This window comes from Petaurus breviceps, unplaced genomic scaffold (genome assembly GCF_028583685.1).
Source record: "Petaurus breviceps papuanus isolate PSGF00001 unplaced genomic scaffold, PetGlider_PUasm1.0 126, whole genome shotgun sequence".
Lineage (NCBI taxonomy): Eukaryota > Metazoa > Chordata > Mammalia > Diprotodontia > Petauridae > Petaurus > Petaurus breviceps.
In genome coordinates, this window is record NW_027185655.1 from 43,597,374 (window position 1) to 43,621,621 (window position 24,248).

Here is a 24,248-nt window from a genome sequence, read left to right on the forward strand (position 1 = left end):
TAGTCTTTTAGGGTTTTTTTTTTTTTGGTGTCAGCTCTTACTTAGTCTGTATACAATTGCCATGTAGCTACCCCAGAGCCCATATTTAAAGAAAAGGTTCCATTCTCTGCAATGCTTTGGGGAGTAGATGATGTTAGCAAACTTGAAAGGCAGAGATGTAGAGGAAGGTTGCATACTGAGAGTCTTCAATTAAGAAACTCAATCCATAAATAGGAGGGAGAGGAGATTAAATAAAAATGGTTCTAAGGGCACTGATAGAAGAGAGGGCAGACAGGAGGAGACAGTAGACAGAAGACAAAAATTGTTGAGGAGGGAAAGGGTAAACAGGGCAAACAGAAAGAAAAATAGGATGGAGGGAAATGCACAGCTAATAATCGTAACTGTGAATGTGAATGAGAGGAACTATCCCATGAAATGGAAGAGGATAGCAGCATGTATCAAAAACCAGAAGCCTACAGTATGTTGCTTACAAGAAACACATTTGAAGCAGAGACACTCAAACACAGACTAAAGGTAAGGGGCTGTAGCAGAATCTACTATATTTCTGCTGAAGTTAAAAGAAGAATCAGGGATAGCAATCCTGATCTCAAACAAAGCAAAAGCAGTAATAGATCTAATTAAAAAAGATAAGGGAGGAAACTACATCTTGCTAAAAGGTACCATAGACAAAGCAGTAATAGCAATACTAAACATATATGCCCTAAGTGCCTCCAAATTCTTAAAGGAGAAGTTAAGTAAGTTACTAGTTCATGACAAACAAGCAATAGAGAACATTATGAAATGTGTAATAGATTATTTTTATTATATTAAACTAAAAAGCTTTTGCACAAACAAAGCCAATGCAACCAAGATTAGAAGGAAAGCAGAAAGCTGGGAAACAAACTTTTTTAGCAAGTGTCTCTGATAAAAGGCCTCATTTCTCAAATATAGACAACTCAGACAAACTTATAAGAATACAAGTCATTCCCCAAGTGATAAGTGGTCAAAAGATATGAACAGGAAGTTTCCAGATGAAGAAGTCAAAGCTATCTATAAGCATTTAAAGAAGTGCTCTAAATCACTTTAGATTCGGGATGTGCAAATTAAAACAACTCTGAGGTACTACCTCATACCTATCACATTGGCTAATATGACAAAAAGGAAAATGATAAACGTTGGAGAGAATGTGGGAAAATTAGGACACTAATGCCTTGTTGGTGGAATTGTAAACTGATAGAACCATTCTGCGGAGTTATGGTCAAAGGGCAACCAAACTGTGCATATCCTTTGATCCAGCAATACCAGTATTAGGATTGTATCCCAAAGAGATCATAAAAAAGGGAAAAGGACCCACATGTGCAAAAATACTTATAGAAACCCTTTTCAAATGATGGCAAAATATTGGAAATCAAGGGGATGCTCATCAATTGGTGAATGCTTGAATAAGCTGTGATATGTGAATGCAGTGGAATATTATTGTGGATTAGAAATGATGAACAAGCAGATTTCAGAAAAAAACTTGGAAAGATTTCTACAAACTGAAGAAAAGTGAAATGAGCAGAACAAGGAAAATATTGTACACTGTATCAGTAACATCATGTGATGATCAACTATCCTCTTCTCAGCAACACAATGTTCCAAGACAAGTCTGAAGGACTCATGAAAGAAAATCTTATACAAATCCAGCTAAATAATGATGGATTCTGAAAGCAGATCAAAATGTACTTTTTTCACTTATTTTATTCTTTTTCATGTTTTTTTTTCTTTTGATCTGTTTCTTCTTTCACATATGTGACTAATGGAAATATTTTTACATAATAGTACATGTATAACCTATATGAAAGTGTCTACAGTTTTTGTAATAGGGGAGGGCAGGGAGGAAGGGAAGAAGGAGGAAAAAAAATTTGTATCTTGAAATCTTATAAAAATGAATGCTAAAAATTGTGTTGACATGTAATTAGGGAAGAAATACTATTTAAATAAATGTGTAAATTAAAAAAAAAAAAGAGGAACTCAATTGATGCCTAAAATAAGTTCCTTGGTGAACTAGTAAACTTTCAAGTACTGGAATTACCACTACCACCATCACCACCACCACCATCACCACCACCACCATCATCATCATCGGCACAGTAACAACAATATGTAGCACTGAAGTAAGTATTTAAAGTTTGCAAATCACTTTTTATGTATTTATTTAATCTGGCACAAGGGAAGCCTAATAAGATGAAACCAAGATATTGTGAAACTGTATATTTAATTGTTCTATTCCTTAGGGAAAAGCAGAACTCAGTACTTTTCACATTCCCAAGGCTCATGAAGGTGGGGGGGGGTGTAAGTGATTTCTACAGCAAAGGCAATATTTCCCACCCACATTGCTGGAATAGACTCACACTGATATGGAACTAAGTAAAGTTCAATTTGTTATTATTATTATTGGAAGTAAGCGCAAAAGAAATACATACGGGATTTAGAAGGATAGTGAGAAAAAGTTCCCCTCCTTGGATACTTTTGTCTAATTCTTGAGGCCCTCCTGGGTATTCCTTATAGAAAATCGTATGGGTAAATAATCCACATGTCTGTCGAGGGAGCACCTAAGGAAGAAGAAAAAATATGGAACACTGAAGGTTTTTGCTTAGCTCTGTCACCACTGCTTCATTTCTTTAGAGACTGCACACTGAAGCTTCACCATGAGAATTTCCGGGTTGCTACAGTTTGGATATTATTGTAAAAACAAGTTGATTTAGGGAATGATTATACAGCTGTTGGATAGTACCAGATGCCAACTTCAGGGCAACAGTTTGTAAAATCTTCACTTCTATCATTCTAACCAATTTCACACAGCAGCACAATTTTTTACAGGATTATGAAAACAGTTCTTAACTTTAACAACATTAGTTTATTAAAAGATAGAACTCCTTAGATGTAGCATATTTTCACTCTACTAAGCTATTAATTCCCTTATTTCTTAGAGATATCCTTGGATTGCATTTAGTTTCAAGCATCCAAAAAAATCATTATTTCCTTCACCTTGGAATTAAAATATGACTCCAGGAATGAAATATATATTAGACATGAAATGATTATGGATCTACTATATTCTTTAGTGAACTCCTTTGCATGCATAAGGATTAATAGGAGAAAACAAAATTAATGATCCTCCATGTCAAGTTCTCCAAAACATTTATTATCTCTGCAATAACAGTCATCCAATTGTACTCTATAATTCATGTAATTGCCAGAAGGGCTTAGTTTTTGCATCAAATTCAAAGCAAAGATAACCTTATGCTAGGGTGTGGGAATCCAGTTCTATTTTTTAATGGTCATTTTATAGCTACTCAATACCAGCTAAGTAGTGAAGTAGATAGAACTCTGGGTCTCAAAGTTAGGAGGACCTTAGTTGAAATTCAGTCTCAGACACTTACTAGCTTTGTGACCCTAAGCAAGCCACTTAACCTTGTCAACCTCAGCTCCACATCTGTAAAATGAACTGGAGAAGGAAATGGTGAAGAAAAATGCCCCCTCTCCAAATTCCAAAATGGGATCACAAAGAGTCAGACATGACTGAAACAACTGAAAACGAATATTAACTAATCATATATGTCAATGGATTACAGGGGAAAAAAAAGATCTTCCAAACACTCATTGAAAGTGACTTGGGGGGGAGGAGTGCAGCTAGATGATGCAGTGAATAGAGCACCAACCCTGGAGTCAGGAGGACCTGAGTTCAAATCTGGCGTCAGACACAACACAAAAACCAGTCATGTGACCTTGGGCAAGTCACTTAATGGCAATTGCCCTCCAAAAAGCCAAAAAAAAAAAAATAAAGAAAGTGACTTGGGAAAAAAAATGTAAAAAAAAAGAAAGTGAGTTGGGCAGCTGCTCAGGGATGACTGATTTATGCTATAGAAGTGCATGTGGGGGCGGCCAGGTGGCGCAGTGAGTAAGAGCGCCAGCCCTGGCATCAGGAGACCCAGGATCGGTTCTGGCCTCAGATATTTGGTACTCACACAAAATAACTGGCCGTGTAACCTTGAGCAAGTTACTTAACTCTAATTGCTTTAAAAAAAAGTACATGTGCATCTTTTGAAATTGTTCCAAATATATATATATATATATATTTACCTATAAACTGTATTATTAAGGAGACACATAGTATTACATTCTTTACCAAAGCCTCCATTTAAATTCAAAGCCTCTTCTGCACCTCTACAAATTATCTGTAATTCAGTAATTAGCATGTTAATGCCAACAGATTTCCTAAATGCCATATACTTTTCAGAAATTGTGTTATATGTAGGACTTAACTTGAGAAGACTTAACTATAGCTAATGAATGAATTCTCATAGGGATTAAGTATATTTTGTAAAAATCATTTTAGAAAAAATTCAAATGAAAAGTCATTCTAGAAGACAAGTTTATCATTCACTATTCAAATTTTCATTTAAAATTTCTGTTTTATGTAAAGGATTTGCTCATTTAAAACTAGGCTTCATGAAATGATAGTGGAAGTTATTACTATAGGTAATCTTGGTGGTTAGATAAGCAGCCTCAGCTATTATTTGTAAGGTTAAGAAATGCAAGTGTAAGAAGAGGAGGTATGGAGCTGTCCACATTTCTTTTTCAGAATATCCTTCTTAGACTTTGAAGAAAAAGAGGGATGAAATTTTATATTTCCCAGGTAGAAATGCATATTTTCAGTGTTTTTTTTTTCCCAAGGAGAGAAAGGATTTTTGATTTATTAGCTAGAAAAGTATGTACAAGTATGTCACCTATATCTTCTTAGTCATTTTTTTCTTCCAACAACCAAGAGAGGGAGAGGCTAGGAATAAGAAAGCTTTACAATAAGGAAAAAAAATCTTGTGAGTTTCCATACTAAACAAACCCATGGAAAAACACATAAATGCTTTAGGAATTTATTTATTTGAAAAAAAAATGCCTTCAGAGTGACATTTTCCAGCACAATTGCTGCTCAAAATTTGTTCATGTTTAACTTTTGAATAAAGAGGAGTATTTTTGAAAATGAAAATTGATTTTTTTAGGTGAACTTGAACTTAACACCATCCACTTATATCTTAAGAAAACCTATGCTTTTCAGCTGGAGCCATGATTTCAACATATAATGGGCAGCATATTTGATCTACAAGGGCAGTTGCAATGGGGCAAAGAAACCGTTTTGAGGCTGATTCTGCAGAAAGAAAAATAAGGAGGTGACAAAGTTTTAACAACATCAGTATTCCTTTAAAAAAGTTCATAAACATATTTGCCTATGTTTTCTAAATATTCAAGAATTATTGTATTCGCAAAGTTAATTTGAGGATACCATTTGGAAATGAGTTATGTCCTAACCAACAGAATTGATCTAAGAATCAATTTTGCAGGCATAATCAGAAAACGTGCATGTGCAGAACTTTGCAAGGATCCTTTGGAAAATACTTAGCCTAATGGAATTTCCAAGATAGATAACTGTTAAGATCCATGTTGTCAACTTTGGGTTCCAAGGAATCATTTTTAACTACAGTTTTCACATTTCTAAGAACTAAGCAGGCACTAAGCTTGTTTCAGCAGCCCTTATGCTTTTTTACTCTCTGCAAAAGATTACATGAATGCATATTCCAGTATAAAGTATATTACTAATAACTGGGAAAGTATGCACTCCATTCAAGCAGGTAGAGTGGGCAATTGATAAAGCTGGCAGTACAAAGAACTCTTGGGCAGTAACAAAGTACTGTTCTCTAGGGGGCATCACGTTCCCCACTGCTCTACAAATCACTGCCAAACAGTAGTGTTTTCTGTTGTCATTGATGGATACTCTGAGTTCCTAATCTGGACATTACATCTCTGAGGAGGGTCTGGATAAATTTGTAGAGCATCCACAGTTGCTTCAAGGAGACACTGGATTTGTTCCTAGTAGAGAGAACATCCAGAAGATTTTGGAATGAACCTTTCAAGCATCCTGAAATACTGAGGAGTTCACAAGAGAATGCTTACAAACCCAAGCCTACCCTCCTAGACTAATAGATGGAAAGGAACATATAGGGCATCTAATCAATTCCCTCCACTTTTCAGATGAGGAAAGTAATAGAATTTGAATTCAATTACTCTGACTTTCAATCCATCATTTTCCCCACTATACCACACTGCTTCTATGACACTGATGATGAAGAGTGTGACCTGCACAAATCCCTTTTTCAACCCACACATTGGGAAAGAGTCTTGAGCTCCCAAGAACCTCTCTGTGCTCCAGATACTTGGACCCTTGTCAATTAACCGTCCAAGCACAGATTCTAAGTGATCAACTTTCCTTCTTCTACTATGGTTGAGGCTATTTCTGGTTCCCCATGGCAGGCTATCTTAAAGGTAAGCCCTGAAAGATAATGCAATGGGTATCTCTTCGACAACTGCAGGTGAAATCTTCTATGGGAATAACATGTTCTCACCATGATGCCATTGTGGATGAAGCCCCGTCTGTATCGTGCAGGTTTGAGATGTGGATACTCTTCCGTGCTTGTGACCTGGATACCCCAGACTTTTTTCCAAGCTTCATAAAGTTGTATATGGACTGGGTAGACCCCTGAGTGGTGTGGGGCCACTGCATAGCCCATGTTGATAGGAATTCCATGCTCCTAAAACAGATTCAAAGGGATATGAGCTTGGCCAAATATGCTGACTTTCTGAGAGCCAAAAACAACATAATAACAACATTTATATAATACTTTAATATTGTCAAAGCCCTTTTTTCATAATGAGGTTCTTATCTTTTATTTACAGATAAGGAATCTGAGATTTTGAGATCTTGATCAAGTCAACAAGAATTTATTAAATAACTAATATATGCTAGACATTATAATGGGGATTGCCCAGTCAAAAATGTGTGTGTGTGCATGAACATCACCTGTCCTGAAGGAGCTCAAAGTCTAAAAAAGGGAAACAATTGTATAAACGAAATATTGAAATAATAAATTGGAGATAGGCAAAGATTTCTTGTAGCAGGTAAGATTTTAGTTGGGACTTGGAGGAAACTGAAGAAGCCAGGAAATAGAGATGAAGAGGGAGAGAGTTCCAGGAATGAGAGAAAGTCGATAAAATCAGTATGTGGAATGTCTTGTGTGAGGAACAGCAAGGAGCAGAGCGTCAATGGATTTGGATCTGCAGAATACACAGAGATGTAAGAAGACTGAAAATATAGGTAAGTGACTTTCTCATTCTCCCCTACCTAGTGAATGTCTGAGTGTCTGATAGAGAGTATAAATCTTGGTCTCTTCCTTCAGTTACTTTGCCACTAAAAGTAACTAACCTCAGCTATTCAGTTAGCTCTAAAAAAAAAAAGTAGACATGAAGTCAAACTACTTGGAACTTGAGGGTAAAAAAACAGAAAATAGGAAGCAATTTTATTAGGTCCATGAAATGGATTTGTAGCTTTAAAATTTCTGCTTCTTTCTATGACTTGCCTTAAATGGGATATCTGGTTTATATAATTTCCTTACTGGAATGGGATTCATCAATTGAGGTTATGGATGACAGTGCTCAGTTATCTCGGAAAGCTCATTGGATCAATAAACAGAAAACCAAACATGATAACTTGACAATTGCCATCTCTATGTGCAATTATGCTCTATAAAGCCCAGGAAAGGAATTCAAGTTAATATAATATGCAAGCGGCATATGTCATCACATATCCACAAAATCTAAGTAATATATCCACTTAAGTTCAGAAAATAGACTCTCAATATCTCACATGGAATCATTATTCCTCTTCCCCTTGAGTGTCCCTCATTCTCTAGCCCAACTCACCTCTCTTTTACAGACTATGTGGTTTTTGACATCTATTACTGTAAATGGCTCTTTAGAGAGACTGAATGATGAAATCAATGCCATGAAATGAGTTTGATTCTCCCCTGTGCATTCAAGGAGATGAACTTCTCTGTGTATAAGAAAAAAGTATTTCATACCAAAACTTTGATAGTTTACTCACAACAAGCTATAATAATTCCAATAATGCTAGATTATTCTGAAGCTACCAGAGGTGATTATTTGCTAATTCTTTTCCCCACCGTGGGATATAACATAAACCCACATGTACTGTATAAAGTAACTGACACAGAGGATCTGAGATAGAGAATTTGAAGTGACTTCAGATGTTAAAGCGCTGGTCATCTCCATCAGCAAATGCTTGAATGTCCTCCACAATATTTTTACTCTAATCTATCTGCTATCAAGTTTCACAAATGCTCTCAGAGGCTGAAATATCTCTATTGACATATATGTAACCTCTAAGATATGTATAAAAGGGTGGCATCTCACAGAATAGGAGGCTTCTCTTTTTGCTGTGTGCCAGGAATGTGGGCAGGCATAGTCCCTCTTGTCTGAAAAATGGTTCTGATGGAAAAGCTGGATTCTCATATTAAAAAAAAAATTGTGTGTATGTTATCCAGATCTGACTCAATTGGTATGCATGTTTCCACATAACACACACATACATATGTGCATATATGCATATGTGTATACACTCATGTATGTGTGTATGTATATATGTGCACACATGTATATACACATGTGATTGTGTACACACACCGCCTATGAAATTTATATGCGCACATATGTATAAATGTGCATACATATACATATATATGTGCACATATGCACATTTATTCATGCACACATGTATACAAACCCAGACATATAGAGGCACATTCATATCGACCATACTGTTTGTCATTCTAGGCACTTTGTATCCTATATCTCTGAGATTTTGCATTGATATTCCTAATTTTTTGAATCCCTAGTTTTCTTCAAGGCTCAGATCATCTATGTGAAGTCTTTTCTGATCCCCACAAGCTACAAGGTCTCCCATCCCCCAGAACTACCTGTTATTTTCTATTTTTAAATTTATCTTATATTTACCTACATTTATCTATATTGTCTCCCTCAGCTAGACTGTACACTTTTTAAAGGCAGGGACTATTTCACTTTTGTTTTTAAATCTTCAGTAAATCCTACAGTACCTGGAGCAAACTAGGCAGTTAAAAATAATCTTATTTGATTGAGTATATAGGGAACTCCCAGTGTAGAAATCTTTCCACCAATGCAGCTTGGTGACAATTTTGTAACAATCTTAGGAGATTGCCTGATTCAGAGGTTGTGACTTGTCTATGATCCCATAGCTAGTATGAGTCAGAGGTGAGAAGTGAATTCAGGTCTCCCTGATCCCAAGGCTGGTGGTCTCTTTTCAATATGCGTTTTGACCTTTTATCAGGAGACAAATTCTTCTGTTTCCTTGTAACCCCTAAGGAAGCCATCTGGCTAAGGGATTGACTTTGATTGTTGTTTGTCTTTTATTCTCCAAGAGGAACCATGACATCATGAGGGTGATATCTTGTATAAATAACTTTTGTGATTTTAAGAATAAAATCTTAAATATTCCAAATATTTAATATTCCAAGTATTAAAAAATTTTATTCTGTATCTTCTATGGTGATTATTCCCTCTGCATCCCTCATTTTAATCCAGTATTTCCTATTGTGCCTCAAATCTGAGGCTTAATAGGTTCTGAAAGTATGAAACAGTTCCAGACATGAGAAGATATAAAACAGATTTGTGGAAGGAAGGGTGATATCCTGCCACTGTATCTCTTCAGAAAAGAAAGACATTTCTCTTTTGACAGGTGATAAAATGTAGTGTAGAACCTTCATGAAAAACCAGGTAGTTTAAAAATAAAAGTAATTGATTTGGTGAGAAGGGAGGGAGAGGCAGTTAAAAAAGTTTTATTATATTTATTGATTTCTATAGCCATAAGGCTATGATGCACATCAGATCATTTTATGACAGTGGCAACTATTGCTCAAACACAAGGGTAAATCACGCTAGATAATTATTACTTCCTACTTTTTGTGCCTATATTGTATCATAAAGAGGAAAGGGATACTTTTGGTTCCCTTTTCTTTTTTTTTTAACCCAGTTAGCATGAGGGTTAGTTAAAAGTATTAGAACCCTTTTGCACCTGCTGATCAGGGCTTAATATCTTTTAGTGGCTACAATCAAGGACAAAAGTTTGTCACTATTTGGAAAGTTGCATTGAAAGTTCCTGTGGTGCCTGGAAAATAATAGTGGCTTATTAATATTTGTAATGGTGTAGTGGATAAAGTGGTCTGGAGTAAGGGTGACTCATCTTACTGGGTTCAAATCTAGCCTCAGACACTAGCTGTGTGACCCTGGGCAAGTCACTTAACTGTCAATTTCCTCATCTGCAAAATGGGCTGGAGAAGGAAATTGCAGACCACTCTGGTACCTTTGCCAAGAAAACCCAAATGGGATCATGAAGAGTCAGACATGACTGAAAAACAACTGAACAACAACAAAATACTTGTAAATTAAGAAGCACCTGAAGCTGACTATCATCAGTAAGATTTGCTAGGTGGTTAAAAGGAGTTTGGAATATTGTTCTGTTGATCTCTGCCACCATTTAACTGGGTAAACAAAAAAGGAAATTAAAAAAAAAGTATGAGTACTTGACATCTAGCAGACTTTTGAAAGTAAAAGTTCTGACTTTGGACATACCAGGAAAACAAAACATAAAGAACCAATCTACTTTCCCTTGCCCCAGTATAAAGCAAAAAATCCTAGGAACAAAATACACATTTTGTTCAGTACTGATTGTCACAAACATTTCCTATTTCCCTAATACCTATCTATTAATGACTTTATGATATCTGAGATATTACACAATTCCATTCCTCTTTTGACAATATTCTGGGTCTTGAGCTCATTGTTTTCTCTTCTAATTAGATCAGATATTCTTAACCTTTCTGGTGCCATGGACAACTTTGACAATCTATTGACTAGTACAAACCTCTTTGAAGAATAATGTTTTTAAATGCATAGGATGTAATACACAGGATTATATAATACAAAAGATACCTATTGTATTGAACTATAATTTTCATTTTCGTTTTTGTTTTGTTTTGTTTGTTTTTGCTTTTTGGAGAGCAATTGGGGTAACAAGCTAGTTTTTTTTGTGTAAGTGTCTGGGGCTGCATTTGAACTCAGATCCTCCTGACTCCAGGGCCTATTGACTCCTATGACTTCAGTGCTCTATTCACTGCACCACCTAGCCGCCCCTTATAATTTTCAAATTTTAAAACAATATAGACCTCATGTTAAGAACCCCTGAATTAAATTCTGGTATATTTTAATTAGTTGAAAAAGAAGATATTCTATAATAATAATGATGAGAATAATAACAACAACTAATATTTATATAGCCCTTTAGGGTTTGTGAGGGGCTTTATATGTATCTTCTCATTTGATCCTCAGAGTAACCCTGAACTAATAACAAAATAGATACTATTATCCCCATTTTATAAACGAGTTATTTTGTTATTGTTGAATCATTTCAATCATTTCCAACTATTTGTGATCCCATTTGGGGTTTTCTTGGCAAAGATACTGAAGTGGTTTTGCTATTTCCTTCTCCAGCTCATTTTACAGATGAGGAAACTGAGGCAAACAAAGTTAAATGACTTGCCCAGCATCACTCAGTCGGTATCTGTCTGTAGCAGCATTTCTACTTGAGTCTTCCTGCCTCTTCTTATAGCTCTCTATTTATACATACAGAATACAAACAGATTAAATTTTTAAACTATGCATTTATATATTAGCATTTATTTTTAGAGAATTGAATGTAATAAAAAGAAGACTTCAACACTCAAACCAACTATCAAATGCAACTAAACATGTATTGACTATTATTTAATCTCCTTTGATGATTCTACTTCAACATCTTTCATTTCCTCAAGGTTGTTTTTTATGGATGCTTATTATCATTCAAAGTACTATAGATGGTTTCAGAGACCACAGAACATTTGGGGCTGATAGTACACAAACAGTAGCATTTTAGGTGTGCATTTAAATGGGACTCTGCCTGTTCTCAAATCTACAGGAAATACACGACTATCATGGAAATGTGAACCATGAACATGGCCATACCTGTCAATGCTAAGTGCAGATTAGGCTGTCAGTGAAGCATCTCTGTCTGTCAGGAGAGCCAATGCCTAATTATATGAGTGGGTACACCAAGAATTAGCACATGGTTTTCATAGAGCTGTGGAGCATTTCTTAACCAGGACTAGGAATTGAAAGAGTTCCATATACCAGGATTCTAACAACAAAGGATGTGATAGCAGAGATTTGGATTCAGTCCTGAAGTATGTAATCTAGAGACTTTGGGGTAAAGGAGACCACAAAAAAAAAACATGCAGTTATGGCCTCAGAGTCTAGACGACCTGAGTTCAAATACTATCTCTGACACATCTTGGCTCTTTGACTCAAGGTAGGTCACTTAATCTCTCATTACCCTCTGATAATTTCCTAAACCCACAAATGTTAGAACAGTTGCCAGTCTTCATTGGTAGACAAGGTTTCTGACTTCCTTTCACCTCAAAAATCTGGAAAAATTAGATATACACTATGATAAATATACAGCTGAGGAAGAAACAATGGATAGAACATATGGGATAATTACTATTTGTGTTTCATTTGATAGCACTAATGATAGGGGAGGATAAGGGAGCCACTGACCCAGTGACATAATGTTAGTGAACTCCTCACTTAGCCTTCCCTCTAAGCCTTCAAGTATAACTTGAGGTCAGAGATAATGCAATGGTGTCAACCATTAAAAATGCCAAGAACTGTCTTTATTCATGATATTGAAAATTATAGCTAATAAGAGCCAAATTTGGAACAAAATGCCTATGGAATAAGTCATTCATTAGCATGAAATGGGTAGACAAAGAAGTCAGCACTAAAAAATACCAAAGAGGAAGAGAAACATTCAAGCCAATGGGGCTATTATCATGATAATTGAATGTCTTGAAATAATTCTTGGTCTTAGTTAACATGCAATTCACAGGTCATGACCCTGCCAGGGGAGGGAGAAGATGGAGAATGGGGGACGTACATACAATAGTAGAACTTGGAAACAAAGACAGAAACAAGATTAAAATAATTATTAAAATCTGAGTTCTTTTAAAAATTAAGATTGATTAATTCATACATCACAATTTAATACAATTCAACAAATTAATTAATTCAACAAATGAATGGAATAGTCACCATGTGTTATACCTGTGAATTAAGAATAGATATAAAAAATTCAGAATGGAAGGAGAACACAATTCAATTACCAAATAATCTAATAGTATTTTCCAGTATTACAACTTCTAAATTAAATATTATTCTGAAAAATACTAGTCATCTTTAGTTACTCAACTTGGATTTATCACAAAAAAAATCTGTCATAAGATTTAAAGCTGATATTGACTTTAGGGTAATCCAAGAAAGCAATCAGCCAATAAGCATTTATTAAGCATCATTAAACCAAAAACTGGAAATGAAAAGACAAAAGCAACTCCTTCATTTTATAGATTAAACAACAGCAACTATGATGACAACAAAAGCAGACAAGCTAGGTCTAGAGAGATCCAACTGTTTGCTAAAGATCATAATGGTAGAGCTGCCCTTCAAAACCTGGTCCTCCCATGTCAAATCTAACAGTCACAACACTTAACCATGAGAAGCAATTATTCCCTAGAATTAAAGAAGAAGCTGATAAAGATAAGAGATAGTACAGTCCTAATGCACTAAATGTTGCCCTAATGGATTCAAGGCATTAATAAGATCTCTAAAGAATATAGCAATTGCCAAAGACAAAGAACTATGGAGAATAGAATCCATTATCTATTTGCCTTTTAATAGAGTCTGAGATTCACATAGTCAACTCCATGAATGATCCTAGCATCATTGATTTTGCACTGTGTCTTTGAAGCTGAAATTGTCTTGTGTTTTCATAAGTGATAAAAGCAATGTAATACCTGACCCTGGAAATTGACTGGGTCACGCCTGCCACTTTTTGGACTCCAGCCTAGTAAATGGTGACAAATCTCAAGTGGGTTCTATGGTACAAATGGATTTTTCTTCTGAAAAAGAAATGGCCCAGAGGTGGAGATGGTTTTGTATTGTTCACTCTTCACAATCCTAAATAGAACTGCTTTGGGAGAACCAGCTACCCTCATTTCAAGATTCCTGACCCTGTCAAATGCTAATTTGGTTGCCTTGTGCTAAAAGAGTGATGTTAGAAAAAGCACAAAAGCCTGGTTTGGAATCTGTCATTGACTCTGATTGGACACTTCAATAGATTCTGAGCTGTAAAAATAAAAACTGAGAATTGTTTATGCTCAGAAATTTAATTTTATTGATAGAAAGCTGTCCTTTCGTCTTTAAAGATTTGCCTAGCAAGGCTTCCTGGAAATTCAAGAACTAAATTTCTGAGCATAGTTTTCATTGATGCCCTTGTAGCCACTTGAAAGAATCAAGTTGAATTCACTGATAATAGGATAGTCCTAAGAGCCTCTCCCATCTTTTAGATGGGAAATAGGTATTGGATAATAGGAGAAGCTATTTGTAGGCAAACAGAAATCAGGTTCTACCCCTGTCCCTTAGCTTCTGTTTTTGTTCTAGTATTTTTCTGCCCTCATTTTTTTCCATGCATATTTTGTGGGGTACAGAAGAGCAGGAAAGAGGCAGAACCAAGCATCCTGTTGACCATGCCGGCCATAGAAGGCAACCAGCTTCTTTGAAGCACAAAATTTGCAACTCAGACCTAAAATCCAAGTGCAAACTGCCATTAGTGAGTCAAGGACTTCTGGGATCAGTCAGGATTATAGCAGAAGTGGTTTCTGAGGTGACATCATTCTTGGAGGGCTTTGTATCAGCTAGTGAGACTGGAGAACAATCTCCCCCCTCCCATAGCAACTCCTTTCCATAGCTGACAAAATCTTCTGACCCAAGAAAACTTCATCCCAAGACACTTAACTCCTGCCCCTAAAACATTTAGAAGGAGGAAGTGGGGAGGACATCACAAGAGGAAGATTTTTGTTTAGAAAAACATTTCAGAGAGTTTTCTTGTTCTTTTTGTTTTTACAATGAAAAGTGTGTGACCTCAGAATGACTTTGTGAAGTGATCAAAAATATAGAATGTTGTTTGAATTAAACAGAATCTCTTAAAACCAGTATAGGGAAAGGGACACAAAGAGTCCTACTGAAAGCAGGGGCTGTTTCGGTGCTTGTATTTCAATCACCTAGCACAGTTGCTAGAACATTGTAGGTGTTTAAGAAATACTTGTTGATTGATTGATTCCATAATTTTATTATTTCAGTACAATATTCCACTTTCCTTTCCCACACCACTAGATCAGCGTTGAATCAGGTCAAAAGTGCCACCTTAACAGCATGGAAAGATTTGGGTGTTAAGAGAGGAAATAGTTTAAGAGTTTGCAGACAAGCAACCCAGTTTTCTGCTGGCAACAATGAGGTTACTAGGGCCATTTGTAAGAGTTTGTCTAATGAATGTATCAGGTTATCAGCTTAAAGGTCATGGCACCTGAGCCATGTGCTGGGATAGCACAGTGGATAGCTCAGTGGGAAGACCTGAACTCAATTTAACCTCTGACCCTTACTCTCTGTGTGATCCTGGGCAATTCACATAATCTCACATTTCCTCACCTGTGAAATAGGGATAATGACAGTACCTACCTCAGAGAATTTTTATAGGGATCAAATGAGATTATATATATAGTACTTAGCATAGTACCTGGTACATAGGTATTTCCTTCCTTCTTTAGGTGGCTAATCAGTTAAATGAGTTTACTTTTAGATAGGTAGCACAAGGCAGGGTAATCAGCTATGTATGGGCCACTAGTAATACAACAGCATCTACCAAAGGTGAGTAAATGCAAAAAAGGTAGACTGAGGTACAGACTCTGATCTATATCAGTTTATAAACAATGGTGTGTGTATAACTGCTAAGAAAGTGGATCACTCTGGTAGCCTCAGCAGAGCCAGTGACCCCCAGAGAAGGAAGGGACTCTCTTTATTAACACACAACAAAGAAGGGTTCTTAGCAGGCATGGAGAAAAGGAGATCTGTTGTAAGGTTGAGGCAGGAACATTATAATTGGCTGTATTGAGAAAGGTGGCCTGGCATTCAGGTAAGGCTAATCATGGCCCTCTCTAACAATTAAGGAATGTTAATTATTTTATGGGCACTCTGTATGGTGTAGTCTTTGCTAGGGGTTTATAACTAACAGACTTGCTATCTCCTTGGAAGAGATTGAAAATTCCTTTAACTACCCCAAAACAGGAAAGGACACATAAGATATCATCTGGGCATGGTAATTTTGTGGGTCTAAACAAGAGGATATCCATAGGTATCCTAGGGAATACCAGCATCAGAGATAATAACCTTTCTTTTCAACTAAATTAGCTCAACTGTATTCCTGAATACAATTCAAGTCAGGTGGATATGGACCCAATTATAAAATTAAGACATCATCAAATCAGTTATGTTGTGGAATCAATACAGTAGAAATCAATACAGAAGAAATCAGAGCTAATATTAATTGTGATCTTTTCACATTTAAGCCACATCAACATTTATATACTTATAAAAGTCTCTGAAGTGGGGATAGGGATTTCAGATCTCTTGACAAATCTCATCACTCAATAGCTTTAACATGAAATAAATTTATATTCCCAGGGTTTATAGTATAGTACCCAACCCTGAGTAAGCAATTAGTAAATGCTTGTTGTTTGGTTGATTTATTTGCATTTTCAGTTTGGGGTTGGTTTGCAACAAGGATCACAGTTTCCACAAAAACTTTGTACTTATTTTTATATTGATGAAAACAGAAACATAAACACAAGGGGTTGAGTTATATTGCTTCACCTCCAAAAAAATTCTGTCTAAAATCTATATTAGTTATTTTCTAAAGACCAAATCTCTCAGTCTGCTCAATTGCAACTTTGAAATAAGCTAATAATGATGAAAATTTCCCAATGCACCTTTCTCCATGAAAGTTACCACCTTTCATGAATGTAGACAGTAGGTATACAGTAAGTATACACTATAAAATACGTTACTATCTATTATCAGAGGCAGAGTTTTGAAATAACTGGACAAGTATTATTTTTTATGTCTTTAAATAATTTTTTTCTTCCTTCCAAGTGGAAGAATGCCAGCAGTTCCTTTGGCAGCACCAAGCTAGAAGACACATCAATTACAGACACTTTGAATGCTTCTCTAAACTTTTTCTGATCCTGCCACAGGACGACAGCTGGAACTAGATTCTGCACATTTATCACCTCACAGAATTAAAAAAAATTTGCATAAGCTATTACCTTTCTTTAGCAATGAATATTTTTTCTAATATTATTGTTGAGGTAGACTAAGATTTCCCTGTGGAGATTCTTTTTCTGTGTATGTGTTAGCATAAAACATTTTTTAAAATAAAGGTTTCATTTATTTGGTATGTGTGTTTGTTATCTCCCTAGTTTTTGATTCTCCCAAGACATTCTTTAAAATGAGGTATTATATTTCATCCATCCATGACATATGATGAGTTTAAGAGTTAGTCTAAGTTACATGTCTGAATCAATTTTATTAAATTTTTTTGGTTAAATAATAACTCTTCAGAAGTCTTAATACATTTTAACATAAAGTTCACTCAAATGTTTCTAAAACATACCTAATTATAACCTCTGACCAAGTGGATGAAAATAGCCACATGATTTTAAAAAAATTCTCTCAAAATATTTTTTATTTTACCTGACAAACTTAAAGGCTTACTTTGTGTATTATTCTTGTAAACTATTAATCATAGGATCATAGATTTAGAGTTGCAAAGAACCTTTTAGGTCATGTAATCCATCTTTGTTATCTTAGAGATGAAGCTTAGAGAGGTTATTCAACTTATTAAGAACTTATTAGAACCATCAAACTAGAGTCTGAGCTAATATTTGAACTAATTGCCTATTAGACATCTCAAACTGCTTGTCTAGTAGACATCTTAAATGCAACATGTCCAAAGCTGAACTCATTTTTCTTCCCCTTATCCTGCCCACCCAGGGCTGCAGAAGGCAAAACCATCCTCCCAGCCCTTCAGGATCAGAGCCTAGGATTCACCCTGGATTCTTCACTATCTCTCATCTCCCATATCCAATCTATTGCCAAGGTCTATCAATTTCACCTGTGCAATATCTCTTGAATACATCCCCTTCTCTCCTCTGACTTTATTATTTCACCCCTGGATTATTGCAGTAGTATGTTGGAGGGTGTACCTGACTCTAATCTCTCTCCACTCTAATTCACCTTCCATTCATCCACTAAAATGATTTTCTTAAAGTGCAGGTCTAGTCATATCACCCTTGCCCCCCACTCAGTAAACTCCAGTGGCTTCCTATTTCCTTCAGGATGAAATATAAAATGCTCTGTTTGGCATTCAAAGTCCTTTGTAACCTAGTCACCTTGTATTTTTCCAGTCTTCATACACCTCACTCTTCTTCAGGTACTCTTTGATCTTGTGATGTTGGCTTCTTTCTTTGTTTTTCCACAAACAAGACATTCTATCTCTGTGCTCCAGGCACTTTCTTTAACTGCACCTGGGGCCTGGAATGCTCTCCCTCCTCTCCTCCACCTACTAAATTCCCTGACTTCCTTTAGGTCCCAACTAAAAGCTTCCCCAACCCATCTTAATTCTAGTGCCTTCCCTCTGTTATTTCCCATTTATGCACACACACATACATATGTATACACACATACACATACACACAAAAACACAAACATATGTATATATAAAAATAATTTGTTTGCATATTGCCCCTCCCCATTAGGTTTCAGATTTGAAGGCAGAGACTGTTTTTTGACTCTTTTCATAGCCCCAGTGCTTAGTATGGTCCCTTGTAAATAGTAGGCATTTAATATATATTTACTAATTGATTAAATCATTAAATCCGAGCTGTTTTAATTATGAGTTCATAGTTCCACTCACTATACTCTCCTGCCTCTCAATCACTCAGAAATCACTGCAGTATGTTAGCCCTTAGGGAACAAACACAAAAATGAGTCATTTATTCCTGTCTTCCAAGACTTATCATCTATTAATGGAAATAGATCATCTACAAATTGCGAGCGAGCATTATTATAGAAAACAAAGCAATATGTAATTCTTGGAAAGAGAGGTACTTGTCCTAATCACACACACTTATCCACACTATTTGAACAGATCGTCTATTCTCTCTTCTTTGTCAACATGGCTGGATCTATTTTCCCAAGTTCCATTGGTTCTGGTTATTGTAGAAGGAGAGTGTAAAAACTAACATAGATTATGCACAGGAAAGGAAAAGTGTTCACAAAGACAATAGGCTGCCCAATCCCAAAAGATAAAGGAGAAAATGTGTTAGGATCACAGATCTAGAGGTGCAAGAGACCTTTTAAGACCTTGTTTTACAGATGAAGCCCATGGATAGTTGAGCATAAGGGAAGATCCTTGAAGTGATAGAGTGTCCCTTGGCTTGATCAAGGGTTAGGATTTGAACTCAAGTCCTCCTGTACAGCACCACTGCTTTTCTGACTATACCATGACACCTCAGTATTACAATCTGGAAGAATTTCCTGGTAACCTTAGTGTTATCTCTTTCATTCTTAAATTACCACATGTAAACTTAAAAACAATAGTAATGAACATAATACCACTGTGAGGTTTCTAAAGCACTTTACAAATCTTAACCTCATTTTAAACACCCTTCCTCCCACCCCTCCAAAACCCTGTGAGGTAGGTGCTACTATTATCCTCATTTTACGGATGTGGAAACTGAGGCAGTTAGAGCTTAAGCGACTGACCTAGGATCACACAGCTAGTAATTGTCTGAGGCCAGATGTGGACATGTCTTCCTGACCCCAGTTCCAGCACTCTATACACTGTGCCATCTAACTGCCTCTTAGCATTTTTGTGCTATTAACTCCTCATCCCAAGTTAAATGCAAACTCCTCGAAGGAAGAGACTATTTTCATCTTGCCTATGTGTCCCCAGGGCCATCCACTTTGCTTTAATTAAAGTTTCTTGAATTGTACGGGAAGAATGGGAGAAGATTCAGACCGACTCAAACCAGAAAAGAGGACTAGAAAACCCTTTAGAGAAGACCAAACTAATTTGGAATGGAGTGTGAAAAGATGTAAAAAATCAGGAGAGCAGAAGTCAAATAATGCACCAGTTTTAATTTCTGATGAAAATCCAGTCAGTTTAACATGCAAAATTATTACTAGTGCTATGCATTTCAAAGTTGTAGTTAGGAAGGAATCAATTAGGCCATTATTGATTATGATTAGATAGGCAGCTTGGTGGAGCTATTAGAGTGGAGTCAGGAAGATCTGAGTTCACATCCAGATTAGACATTGACTAGCTGTGTGATCCTAGGGCAGTCACTTAACCTCTGTCTTGTTCCATTTCCTTGTCTGTAAAATGGAGATAATTCTAGCATCTATTTCCTAAGGTTATGGCAAAGATCAAATGAGTACTTTGATGTAAAGAACATGTAAAGCACTTTGGAAACCTTAAAGTACTATATATGATAGATACTGTTGTCTAACTATAACACTACCAATACTCTCATCATAGCATCATGTTTATGGGGGACAGTCTAATGGAAGGCAGCATGCTGGACTGTCTATCACTAATAATAGTCCAGGTTGCACATAACATCAGAATGTATGAATACCAAAAAAAACAGTTTAAGAGGAACAGACATGAAGATTTTCCTATGAATCCTCAGCAACTACTACCATGTCTGCCAAAGAGTTGGTGCCTAATAAATGATTACTGATTGACTAATGGATGAAAAGACAGCAGAGCCACAAAATTACAGTGTGGACATACTTTAAAGCTGCTACTCTTCCAAGAGAAAGATATTCAAGCATAAGAAGAGGCATGTGATCCTTAGAGGTAGGACTTTGAAGTAGAAGGTTTATGAAAATGATAACCTGAAGAAACTTACATAAACTGATGGTAAATGAGAGGAGCAGAACCAGGAAAACATTGTACACAATTACAGACACAACGTATATGTGACGACTAAGTTTGATAGACAGGGCTCCTCTCAGCAATGCAAGGCTGTAAGTCACCTTCAAAAGACTCATGATGGAAAGGGAATTCCTCATCCAGAGAAAGAACTATGGAGTCTGAACGCAGATTAAAGCAAACTATTTGCTCTCTCTCTTTTTTGTTTTGTTTTGTTCATTCTTTCTCGTTCACTCCATGGGTTATATTTCTTCTTTACAACTTGACTAATGTGTAGTGTGAAGGTATTTGGAGAACTTATATTTAATTGCATGTCGCCATGGGGGGAGGGAGAAAGAGATGGAGGGGGAGAAAATTTGGAACTTAAAGGATTGTGGAACTGAATGTCGTAAACAAAAAGTAAATAAATAAATAATTTTTAAAAAGAAGGTTTATGAAAAAAAGGAAAGTTTGGACCATGGGAAGAAAAGGATCAATAATTGTAGACAGAATGAAATTTAGCAGTAGTTGTTTGTACTTCCTTTTCAAAGAGGAATGATGACATCATGTTGTGATGTCTTGAATTGGGCATGAATCAGATTTTTTTTGCTTTTTGGAGGGCAGTTGGGGTTAAGTGACTTGCCCAAGGTCACACAGCCATGAATTACATTTAAAGGAGGCAGAGTGGCACACAGTTTTCAGCCTCACTCTCTCTTCTACAGTCCCTGATGTCCAGTGGTGAGACAAAATAAAGACAATTGGTGACAGTCTGGAATGCAGTGGATGACTTTGGTATCTTTGACGTCTGACCAAGTTCTAAGTGCTCTGCAGCTCATGTTTCAGCTGCCTTCATGGCTGTCAGAATAAATTGTTTTCATCTGCCCATTCCATCAGGGGAAGTCCTCACATGCTTGGGGTAGACACCCCTTAACTCACCAGTGTGGGTTGGAGACTTGTCAGTTACCCTCAACCTGATTTAGCCTATTTGTGAAAATGGTTTGCTGGGGTATGGCCACTACTCATGCTACAACTTTTTGTAGCCACAGGTGAGAGCTGGGTGAAAGGTAGAGACCAAAGGTGGATGAACCAGAGGTGCTAGTCTTCACTCAATACAAGGGTCCTTAATTCAAGATCCATGAATTTGTATTCAAAAAATATTTTGATAACTGTATTGCGATATAATTAGTTTCCTTAGTAATCTCATATATTTTATTTTATGCATTTAAACTATTCTGACTTAGAGGCTTCATCAGACTGCTAAAGGGCTTCATGATACAAAAACTGTTAAGAACCTTTGATCTGGTTAGACATGTGATAAGATTGAAGCATTAAGCCAAAATCATAATAGGCTGTGTCTTGGAAACTACAGGGTGTCCCTAAAATCGGGACACATAGAAAATCTCATTAACTATGTATATTTTCAAGAAATGAAATGAATGAAATTTTCAATGTTTTATTTAATTAGAATGAATTAGATTTCATAGGAAGATATAGGAGATACATAGGAAATCTCATTAAATAAATTAAATTAATCTTATTAATATGGAAAATAATACCCATTAGCTAATGAAAGCTTTTATTCCACATGAAATTGTCATGGATAAAATTTATGCTAATTAAATAAAATGTTGTTGAAAATTTCATTCATTTCATTTCTTGAAAATATGCATTGTTAATGAGATTTCCTGTGTCCAGACTTTAGGAAAACACTTATAGGACGATGAAAAATCTATCTATCTAGACGTATACACACACAAATATATATATATGCATATATAGCATGTTTATATATATATGTGTGTGTGTATTTATATGTGTGCTCTCCACTTCAACCACTTCAGTTTCTCTCTTTGTCCTCTAAAAATAAGCAAGGGATCCTATAATATTTATCCTCAAGATTTGGATTCAAATCCTAAATTGGCACTTACTAGTTGTGTGATTCTGGGCAAGTGATGACAACTGGAATAATATAGGGATAATAGCACCAACCTTCCAGGTTGAGAACTGAGAGCTTCGAATGAGATAGTTATAAAATGATCAGCACAGTGGCTGGCACATAATACTTAATACATGCTTATTCTCTTCCTTTTCTTTTCCTTTATATTTGAAATGGAGATGGATTATACTTGTATTCCCTGCTGCAAGGGTAGTTATGGGAAAAGGGATGGGAAAAGTGCCTATGTCTGTAGTCTGTAGTCTCTAGTCTGTAGACTTCTCTATTAGAATGCAAACTTCCTGGGGCCAGTTCAAGTTTTACTTTTTTTTATCTTCAGTTATTAGCACAGTGCCTAATATGTAGTAGGCATTTGATAATGAATTATTGATTGTAAACCTCAAAGCAAGTTATATAAAAGCAATATTATATTAAGCTCTATGAAGGCAAGCATTCTTTCTTTCAATTATATTTGAACTGGTTTTCAATTACATTTGAAGAGTAAATAAACATTTTCTAGATTTTCATGAAAAATCACTTTGAATATACCTTCTTCTGGATCATTTCTTGGGAGAGGGAACAACTGTGGATAGACATAGGCTCAAGCCCCATCTCTGACACAAACTATATTATTTTGGGCAAATTATTTAAATTAATTGCCTCAGGTAGTCCTCTGAGAATATAAATTATAGAGGAGTTACCAATTTAAATTTGGCATTATCACATTGGGATTGCTACCCCTCAAAAATATCAGCAATGGACATTTCATAGGACACAGTCCACTGCATAACAGGCATAAAATCTTGGAGATGAAGGGATTAGACATTATTCCATCAGCCCTTTAATTTATTGATGAAGAAACAGGTAAGGTGAAGTCGCCAAGATGACACTGCAATATACTGGAAAGCATTATTTGGTGCCATTATCTGGGTGCTATTTTTCCTTTGAAAAGGAGGGCACATCATTAGGGAGATAGAGTACTTCACAGAAAAAATATGATAATCAATTCTTATCTACTGCCTTTCTATATGACTGAGCAAATCACTTAACATCACTATGTCTCAGTAACTCCTATAGATGGAACAATAGTGTCCCATAAGGGGATACTATGTTGAGTAATTACATAATGGAAAGTACTCTGATCCCAGAGAGGTTGAATATGTCTTTATATCCTATCATTAATATTTATGAAAATAAAAATGTGGGCCTCTTTTTTTTTAAGTGCAAAGGCTTTTGGTCTTTATTATTCCCCACTATATAAAAAATGAGGAAGGGAAAAGAGGGGCAAGGTTATAGAGAGACAGCATGTTGTAGTGGCTAGATTGCAAATCTTGAAGCCAGGATGACATGGGCTCAAGTCCTTCCAAACTTCTCAGAGTTCCTTAATCCAGTGAAAGTGAACCAATCAATGAGGAAAGCATTTACTGAGGGCTTAGCATGTGCAAAGCACTA

General features: G+C 36.1%; 1 protein-coding gene across 1 annotated transcript in view; it reads right to left on the reverse strand.

Moving 5' to 3' along the window:
- The window catches only part of NDST4 (N-deacetylase and N-sulfotransferase 4), a 406,931-nt gene that overhangs the window by 161,529 nt on the left and 221,154 nt on the right, over positions 1-24,248 (reverse strand). Inside the window, exons 5-6 of the mRNA XM_069095536.1 lie at positions 6,420-6,605; positions 2,445-2,573 (exon numbers count right to left, since the gene is read on the reverse strand). Of these exons, the coding sequence (XP_068951637.1) occupies positions 2,445-2,573; positions 6,420-6,605 (315 nt within the window). The remainder of the gene's footprint in view (positions 1-2,444; positions 2,574-6,419; positions 6,606-24,248) is intronic.